The 9,896-nt window shown below is 35.9% G+C and overlaps 3 protein-coding genes across 3 annotated transcripts in view; 1 reads left to right on the top strand and 2 right to left on the bottom strand.

The window, feature by feature from the left end:
• Positions 1–1,197, bottom strand: part of LOC104727480 (kinesin-like protein KIN-7D, mitochondrial) — a gene marked incomplete in the record, with an annotated part of 3,831 nt that extends 2,634 nt beyond the window's left edge. Inside the window, 3 exon segments of the mRNA XM_019231452.1 lie at positions 1–34; positions 183–280; positions 404–1,197. Of these exon segments, the coding sequence (XP_019086997.1) occupies positions 1–34; positions 183–280; positions 404–744 (473 nt within the window).
• On the top strand, positions 4,522–5,971 carry LOC104720815. The gene is made up of 3 exons (XM_010438701.2): positions 4,522–5,136; positions 5,396–5,614; positions 5,701–5,971. The coding sequence occupies exons 1-3, from the start codon at positions 4,564–4,566 to the stop codon at positions 5,767–5,769; spliced, it is 861 nt and encodes a 286-aa protein (XP_010437003.1). The 5' UTR covers positions 4,522–4,563; the 3' UTR covers positions 5,770–5,971.
• Positions 5,922–9,615, bottom strand: LOC104720816 (protein DETOXIFICATION 47, chloroplastic). The gene is made up of 12 exons (XM_010438702.2): positions 9,021–9,615; positions 8,342–8,436; positions 8,132–8,240; positions 7,985–8,040; positions 7,844–7,899; positions 7,601–7,739; positions 7,294–7,500; positions 6,979–7,218; positions 6,816–6,893; positions 6,613–6,684; positions 6,438–6,500; positions 5,922–6,352 (listed from the first exon to the last, which is right to left on the bottom strand). The coding sequence occupies exons 1-12, from the start codon at positions 9,439–9,441 to the stop codon at positions 6,251–6,253; spliced, it is 1,638 nt and encodes a 545-aa protein (XP_010437004.1). The 5' UTR covers positions 9,442–9,615; the 3' UTR covers positions 5,922–6,250.

Here is a 9,896-nt window from a genome sequence, read left to right as displayed (position 1 = left end):
TCTATAGTAGTTGCTTGTGGTCCAAAAACTTTATCTGCCATCAAACAACACACAAATTTGGAAAAAAAACATTCACTCAGACTCAGACACTATATATATATATATATATATAGATATATATATATATATATATAATCAAATTAAAAAGAAGCCAAGCAATGGGGAGGTGAAGACAATAATACCGAATGCGTAAGCTGTGAGAGGATTGTACTCGTGCCTGACCAATGTATCGCCATCAGGGTACCAAGCAACTTCATCTCCTCTTTGATACTCTCTATCACTGCAACCCCCCCAACCCAAAGAAAATCACAAGCGTGTGAGTTTTAATAAATTGACACCCAATCAATTGCATCTATAGGAAGAATAGATCTGGGTCGATGGGCGAATCAGATCTAACATATACCTCAATGGTCGAAAACGAACGGTTACGGAGATACTATCCCGCTCAGAGGTAATAGTCTCCTCCATAGGCTCACCGAGAAGCTCCTCAGAGGGGTAAGGTACAGGCGATCCGAATCCAAAGCTCCCGGAGCCGATTAGGCCGGAGTCGGAGAAGGTGCGGCTAGGCGTCATAGATCGGGAGCCGATTCCGGAGGCGGAGTTAAGCAATGAGGAAGCAGAGGTAGAGGAAGAACGAGGAGGTGCGAGACGGTTGTTGTTGCTAAGATGAGAAGAAGAAGTCGAAGAAGAAGCGGGACTTGGAGGTCTACTGCTTCTAGTTCTGGATGACGATGAAGCAGCCATCCACTAACCCTCGAGGAGAGGGAGGAAGTCAACTCGCTGCTAAAACCCGGCGACTCGGTCACAGAATCGGTGGGAATCAAACTAAACAAAACTTCCGAAGATGCAGAGAATGTGTCAGTGGGAGCTCACATGGCTGGAGACATAATAATAAGAAGAATAAATCATTATTATTATTATTATTATTGTAACCTCTCCTCTCTTCTTCTTCTTCTTCTTCTCTCGTCTTCCTTTTTGGCTTGAGCTTTGCTAGGAGATGGATGGTAGAGAGAGATGGTGAGACCGTAAAGGAGAGAGATTGTTTCGTCTTCTTTAAGCGAAGTTGCTGTAGAGAGAGAGAGAAGGTGAATTCTCAGATTTTCTCTCTCCTGTGGGTGAAGAAACGAGGAGGCTGATGAGAGAAAAATTCGGATTTTGAATTTTGTTTTTTATTTTCTGTGCCTCTTGCCAAATATACATACGCTATTCTTAATTTTATTATTAATTGTGGTAGTTGAAAATTATTTTTTTGGAGAGGAGAGAGGAGGACGACAAAAACAACAAAAAAAAAATGATTTTATTTTTTATTTTTTAAAGGGTGAGAAGAAAAAAAAAAGATTTAATTAATAAATTAATGAAAAGTAGTTTCTACTGTAAGGATGACGTGGTATTATTGAAGACCAGACCAGCACCGTGTTAAAAAAGCGCGCACCGGTTTAGAAAGGTTTTTTTCGAAATTTTTTCAAGCTACGAGACGAGCGGGAATTACAATGGCTCACCATATACAGTGATTTCCCCCTTTTACCCTTCTCCTTCTTCATAATAATTTTCTAGAAGAAAGAGTTATTTTCATTTCAAACACAACATACACATGTGTCACATTAATACTATACAGTAAAACCTCTATAAATTAATATTCTATAAATTAATAAACACTATAAATTAATAAATTTTGCTGGTCCCAAGTCGGGCCAGTGTAAAAATTAACAATATTCGATAAGATAATAAGATAATAATTTTTTCGAAATCTCCTTATAAAATATGGTCCCAATAATATCATAAATTAATAATTATGTAAATTTCTATATATATATATATATATATATATATATGTTTCTCCTAAAGCTCAACTCTAAAATATTTTATAACATGTCATACAAATAATTAAATTTAAAGTTTTAATTTTTAGATATGCATCATTTACAATTTGATAATTTGACAGATTATTAAAATAGGAGAATTGATATTATTATTCATAGATTTGAATTTATGTGTCTCATGTGTATAAGTCAATTTGTCTATAATATTTGTAATTTATTGTAAATAGTGCTTTCTAAATATTACAAGTTCAATTCCTAAACCATAAAATTTATAACATCCGAAAGTTTAATCTTATTTTGCTATAGTTGTTCCAATTCATAATTTTTTTAAAAATAAACAATTAAAAATATATCTATAAATTAATAATTATTAATTTACACTATAAAATAATAATTATTAATTTATAGATAAATTAATATCACTATAAATTAATAAAATGTTTTAGTCCCAACATTATTAATTTATAGAGGTTTTACTGTATATGCAACCCCAAAATAAGTAACGTATCTATAAGGCTAAAACTCCATTTGGAAATAGTCTCCTGTGCTTATGAATTTTTAAATTATAGTAGGAACGTTGCTTTTAATGTTCTTTATTATGATGAAGAGACGATTATGTTGCATCTACAAATGACTACTCGATTTTCATAACTTATATAACTTGTTAAGTAATTGTTATCATATGAACGTTGCTTTTGATTCAGAGAAGCCTTTGATATCAAAGAAAAAATTGCAACGATAAAACCATGCATCAATGTGTGTTAAGGAGTTGCAACTTATCAAAAATTATTGTATATGGAGTGGAGTTACCAGCACGTATATATGCTAGCTTTATTCTTCCATCGTCATGATATAAAATGTCCCGAGTTGGACATATAATATTGCTAGATTGGAAAGGTGATAAACAATAGTTTTAAAGCAAATTAAACGAGGATAAAAAAATACGTTTTAAATGTAGTACACGAGAACACACGTTAGTCATGTTGATGCGTTTTTGTGTGTAAAAAGTCGGATTATACGATTTATGTGATACAAATTGTACAATATACGTTATGTAACAAGAATACATTTTTCCTTTTTGAATTATATACTATTAACATTGGATGCGACACAATCATACACGGAGATTGATCTGACTTGAGAGAGTTCCGGTTCTACCTTTACCGCGAGACATTGCATTATATATTACGTTAACATGTATTTAATCTTTGAAAATAACAAAATAAATCAAAAATATTATTATTAGATGTGAGCAGAGTTTGAGTCACGCGCATCAGATAAGAGTGGAGACACGCGCGAGAATAATTGGACGGTGAGTAACCGGAGGTTTATAGATTTAGCCATCCATCATCCACCCACCCATGTGATCGCTGCTCCTTTCTCCTGATACCGCTTTACACGTAGACGCTATCTGGGGATACTACTGTAAATTCACACTGTTGACGACAACGAGTTTGCAAGGGTAATTATGTATATTCGTAATATTTGCACCACTAGGTGTATTTAAAATCGTTTACAATAATCAGCAACTAGGACAGATATTGGTATATTAATTATTATTTTGATTTAACGCTAAATTGAATTTTCATGTTTTTGATTTGACATTTGAGGCTAATTGATATACCAACAACAAAACATCCTTTAAAAAAATTTAGAATTGAGTACGATGCATAACGTTTAACTTGTATGATCCAAAAAAACCAAATTGTTTCCTTTCATTTTCAAAGTAATTAACATTAAATCGGGCATTCATTCATTTGAGGATCGACATATGTAGTGCTTAAGCATTATCATGTGGAATCTTGTATCTCTTTAAATAATAGTAGTAATAATTACTATTTTTAACAATAATTTTGAACAACAACGCCAATTATTGGAAATCGTCTTAGCCTCTTGGGGGAACACGTAAATTTGGATAATGCTTCTGATTCAAACCAAAATATTCGACATGTTTTTTAAAAATAAAAAAACTATCAATTTCCCTTCTCTATTTTTTTTTTTCTACTGTTAGGTCCAGAGATCTGTACACATCTCACTCACATTTTATTGTATTTTATCAGCAGCACACACACATTTTTGTTTAGTGATTTTGTAAGTTATACAACAGAAAAAAATGATTGAATGAATTACCAGAATGCGATAAATACAGAGTGCCTGCTTCTCGAAGCTAAAGTAGTCATAGCTATCACTTTTTTTTTCTTTTTTTTTTTAAGCTTGAGTGAGTTCACAGCTGGCTCACGTGCATGCTTTTCCTTTCTCACGTGCCATGTGGTGTGATCTTTAAATTCCCCTTGACATGTCGAGTAACAAAATACGTGGTGTTAAGTAAATCACTAGCTTTAACATACCTGAAATGGAAATCACTTTAAGCTATAAAAATAAAAATATATCAAACGTTAAATTTATTTTAAAAAATCTTAATCAATCTCTGATTTGTGTCGGTCCGTACCGATTTTTTTAATTTGTTTTTTTGCAGAAAGCGTGTGGCCAAAAAAAAAGTAGAGAATGACATTGTTTACCTCAAAAAAAGAAAGGGAGAATATCATTTAATAATGGGTCACAATTGGGCCTATTTTGGCCCATTCAACAACGACCCTAAACAAACCGTAAGATGATGTCGCTTACTTGTTATTAACAGTTACGGTCTTAATTGTGAAATAATCACATTTTAAAAAGAGTTTTATAATTAAAAACCCAAAAAAACCCAATTTTAGAGTGTTGTTGTTGTTGTTTGGGGGTGGCAATGGAGAGAGTGACAGCAACACCGTCTTCTTCGTCGACTCACCTTATCCACAATATTCTCCGACATCCCAAACCACCGTCTTCGGTCTGTCTCTTCCTTAGACCCTTTTGCTTCTCCGCTTCAATCTCTCAGTCCAACAAGCCTCGCCTTCAATCATTCTCCTCAAAGTCTCTCCCTTCTCCTTCTACCTCACTCGTTGCGAAATCTTTCTCTTCCGTCGATAAACCAGATCTCCAAGAAGACGAAGAGAGCGAGGATGAAGAAGATTACAGCGCTCAAGAATACGAATTCGAAGATGAGCTGGATAGTGGAGTGGTCTCCTCCGTGAGAGGAATTGAAGATTCGGAATCGGAGATGGTTGGTTTAGAAGATAAGGAGGAGAAAGCAGAGAAGATGAAGAAGAAGGCTCGGGGGTCGGGTTTGAAGTTGTCGATAAAGGAGAAGAAGGAATTGGCTTCTTACGCGCATAGTTTGGGTGATAAACTGAAATGTCAACTCGTAGGCAAATCTGGTGTTACTGACTCAGTCGTTTTCTCCTTCCTCGAGACTCTCGAGAAGAACGAGCTCTTAAAGGTATCAACTTTTATATTGTTCTATTCTCTGTGATAACGTTTTGTGTTCAGTCTCTTTAGGCCTAATGAGGAATTGTAACCTTGTGGTAATTGTGTTCATGTTTGGGGTATGAAATTAGATGAAAGTGGAATGATTCTTCTACCTGATTAGGGGTTTTAGAGTATTTGGAATCTTGATTTGTTTTTGTTGTTTGATTGATCTATGAAAAGGGAGTACTTACTTAAGCGAGTCTCTTGTTGATTCTTGTACGACCAAACAGGTGAAAATACGCAAGACATCACCCGATGAGCTAGAGGATGCGGTTCAGCATTTGGAGGAAGCGACTGGTTCGGTAGCAGTAGGGCAAATCGGGCGGACTGTGATATTGTATCGGCCTAGTCCAACCAAAATGAAAGCAGAGGAGAAGAAGAAGGAAGTTGAGAGAATGTCAATTAGTAGAAAGCGGAAATACACAAACACTAGACCCACTAAACCCTTTGTAAGTAGCCCCGAATAAAACCGCTTATTAATTACTCTATATAGGTTTGAATTTTACGATCAATCAATCTTTTGGTTATATTGCAGAGAAGAGAGTATTCAGAGAGACCTGATGGACGTGGACGCAGAGGCGGAAGTAGAGTTTCAACGGCTTGAACTTTTTACCTGGTTTGTTTGTTATCATCTCAAGACTAGTAATATGTATTTTCATTTTCTTCAAGAATACAACAATCACACTGATCTGTGACTGTAAGCCAAATCATCTCTTGCTGGGAAGCTTTAACCATGTTGTGAACAAGAAATGCCGATCAGTGAATTTTGTGAATTTCGTCGAAGGAACAAGACAATTTTGAGTAAACATTTTGTTACGTTGAAACAAACGTGATTACAATTATTATATTCCCCTAACTGATTGAACTAACCACTCTTAAATATTATCTGTCTATTATACTTTAAACTTACATAGCTCTGACCAAAAAAAATGTTGACAAAAAGCGTAGAATCTAGATGGATTATAGAGCCTCAGAGCTCGATGTTACTTGCTTTTTTTTGTTGCTTGATATATCATAATTTAGCCATTTATTGGCATACTCTTAGATATAGTTAGCAACAACTCAGGCACAAATCATACTTAGACTTAAATGGATTTGATCTTCTCCGCCGTATATGGACTTAGCTCATCTGAATTAAGTATGCCTCCAGGTGAAAGAAGCCGCTGTAGATACAGACCAAACCGACCCTGCAATGTTGACCATACTTTGGTTAGAAGGGCAGATTTTGACGAAGAGAAAATCTCTGATAACATTATGTATACAAATCTTTACCCATTGAAATCCGACGAGAACGAACCAGCAGCCGATTAAACCATAGCCACTTCGTGTCACGAACTGTGTCATTATCAACAACAATAGTAATAAAAAGTCATTTTAGGGTTGCTCAAATTCTTCGATAATTTATAAATCTTCACTATAGGGTTTATGAATAGGCTCATTAAAGTACCATTAGTGTGAGACAGCCAAGAACGAAGCTTGAACTCATCACCGAACTGACGAATTTGAGATCACGTCCCGCCTGGTAAACAATAAACAACGTTTAGTTTAAGCATTACTATCTTGTTTCAAGATTTAGACAAGTCTAAAGATTTATTCAGTTGCTTGCTTCTCAATAAACCATGTATTCTAGTAAGAGCTTGTAATTTTTACCAGCAATGTACCCTCGAGGGATACAGTCATAGGCAATGCAGACAACGCCAAGAAGAAAGGTATAAGCAATCTATGCATCTGGCAACAGACCAAGGATAAGATTAGACCAAGATAGAATCGAAAACATAGGAAACAAATGTTGATTTGAAACACAAAAACAGACCTCGGTTATGATGACTTTATCATGTGTGTAGACCCCAGGAAACAGACCTGGAACCGCTGTTCCGATACCTCCCAAGATTAATCCAAGCGTGGCTCCAATAATCAGTAGGGACTTAAGCAATGTTCTAGCCTTGGGAAGGTTACGGTTCACACCATATAACATCTCTGGCATAAATGACTGAGCCGTTTGAGAGAGTGGCTCACCCCATACATTGCACATCCTGTACGTTTGAGCCATCACCTAAAAAAACAGATGTATAAATAGTCAACATTGACATCGAGGCGTAAAAAGATCTCTACCTTGTAAAGTACGTACCTGATGAGCTGCTAAGACGTGAGTTCCCATGGAAGTAGCACAGTAGATGATGAAGGAGTAGAAAGCAATCTTGGAGAAAATGGAGATAAAAACAGGTGCAGCGAGTGCAGAGATCTTCCACAGTTCTTGCGGTGAAGGGATTGCAAAAGAGTAAGCATTGTAGCCTTCTTTATTCAGAGAATCCATCATCATAAAAGCGGAAACAATCTATAACCATAACACACAAACACATTAATTAATCTGTAATGAAATGTCTTATGCATCATCTTTATTTGCATTGTAAATGTTTTGGGCTTCTTTATATTACCTGAGAAGCAGTTGTTGCCCAAGCAGCTCCGGCGATACCTTGTCCAAGAAACAAGCATAGGATTGTATCTCCAAGACCGTTAATGATCGTTGCTGCAGCTAATGCCTTAAGAGGTCCCCATGAGTTCTTCATTCCAAGACTGAGACAGATTGTCAAATCAAATTTAGTAATAAAGAAGCGAAAAATCGAGAAAGAACATCAAACAATTCAAGCTAATGAATAAGAAGGAAAGTGTTAAGAAACCTTGCGCTTTGAGCAACCAATCCAACAAGGATAAATGGCCACGCTAAGCCTCGAATCTGTGAGACAGAGAGATTACAGTTAAATAGAGAGATCATTCATCAGAAGAATTTTGAAACAGAGAATGATCAAAAGAACAAGAACCTGAATATATGTATTAGCTGCAGGTACAATCTCAATGTTCTTCCCTCTTGTAAAAGCTGCAAAAAGCCATGACAAAAGTCTAAATACATTTTCACACAAAATATTACATAAAAAGGGAAGCATGCTTTTTTAGAAAAAAAGTTTTACCAGTAACAGCCCAAGGTCCGAATAATTTAGTGAGCAAAAGCATCATTAGTCCACAAACCAATCCAATAAAGAGCATGACAGAGATTTGATGTTGTGCTTCTTTCTTGTCCTGCAAGAAAAAGAAATAACATGTGAGATGTTTCCTTCCACATAAGAAACAAAAGAAGAAGAAGACAAAGTTGGAAGAGTAGAAACTAAAAAGTAAAGAACCTGTTTGGCAAGAGAAGTAGCGACCATATTGGATGTAGCCACGGAGAGGAACATGAAGACGTAACTCATGTGGTCGCACAGTACTGTTCCCGGTCCTATTTATTAAACCGGTAATTTTCTCAGAGATCGTATAAAAAATACACTATAATTACCGTAATTCTCACCAAAATTAAATAATGAAATTATTTTTATCACTGAATTATGTTATTGGTCTTGACTCTTGAATATTCAAATTTGTATAAATCAAATGCATAATAACGGTCTTTTACCTTTTTAAGAGTTATTACCCAAGAAAATACAAAATGTTGAAGATGGTAAACCGACACATATGACAAAACTAATGATTAGCTGGAAAAAAAAAAGATGAATGATAGATGGGACACACTTACCTAATTTCTTAATCTGTTTTGAAAACTATTATTGGTCCACATGGTTTCAGAAAACAAGTGTAATAGATTGATTCTAAAGAGAGAGAGAGTAAGAAGGTCCACATGGGTTCCCAAAATCTGTGTAATAGATTCTAAACAGAGCAAACAGTCTAGGACTCCACATGTTGCAGCTTTATTACTATTTGGGGACCAGTCCGGTTCAAAATTGGCTATTAAACCGTAAAATATAACACACAAAGACTAGCTGTAAAAAAAGTTGATAGAGAGAAAAGGAAAAAAGGAAAGCGTACCAAGAGCAGCGAGTTCGATAGAGCTTCCTTGGCCGATGACAACGGTGTCGATGAGACTCATCAACGGGCCGCAAATCCACATCCCCATCGCCGGACCTGTGAACTTCACGATCTCTTTCATCTGTTCCCATATGCTCTCTTTCACCAGATCCCCTCTCTGCTTCTCCTCCTCCTCTTCTTCTTCTTCGATTTCCCGATCAATTCCGACGCAGTTCCTCGTAACTCGCTCTAATATGATCCTCCGTCGAGTCACCACCACCGGATTTCCCTGAAAACTCGGAGTTGCGGTGATTGCACCGACTTTTCTCCTCCGAGTAAGCACCGGTTCAGGGATCAGCGTTTGGTGGGAGTTAACCGGAATTGTTCTTGGTTTGGTAAAGAGAGGAGAGAAAAGAGTCAATCTTTGGGATTTGATTAGCATTTTTGGTTGATCTGATTCAGAGACAAATCGGGGAATCTGATCACACCGCTGTCAAGTTTTTTTTGCTTTCTTCTTTTGTTTTGGTTTTTGGCGCCTCGAGATTTGTATGCGGAAAACAGAACCCAACCCAAACTATCTACTATATACTAGTCTGTTTACCACGTGCTGCTCTCCCAATATTACTCTTCTGCGAAATTACAATTTTTGTATTTTTGATATAACTAAAGAAATTATCAGAAAAAAACAAAATTATAGTCTGTAATCATGTTTACATTCAAATTAAACAATACAAGTCTTTTAATTGACCAAATTTAACAATACAAGTCTTCTCATAGTCTTTGATTTGGTCAATTAAAAGACTTGTATGTATATTGTTATATAAGAGACTTTGAAAAGACTTGTATTGTTGATTTTTTTAAGTGTGAAGATTGTAATTAAANCCCGATCAATTCCGA

This window comes from Camelina sativa, chromosome 11 (assembly GCF_000633955.1).
Source record: "Camelina sativa cultivar DH55 chromosome 11, Cs, whole genome shotgun sequence".
Classification (NCBI taxonomy): Eukaryota; Viridiplantae; Streptophyta; class Magnoliopsida; order Brassicales; family Brassicaceae; genus Camelina; species Camelina sativa.
This window is presented reverse-complemented; position numbering and strand designations above follow the sequence as displayed.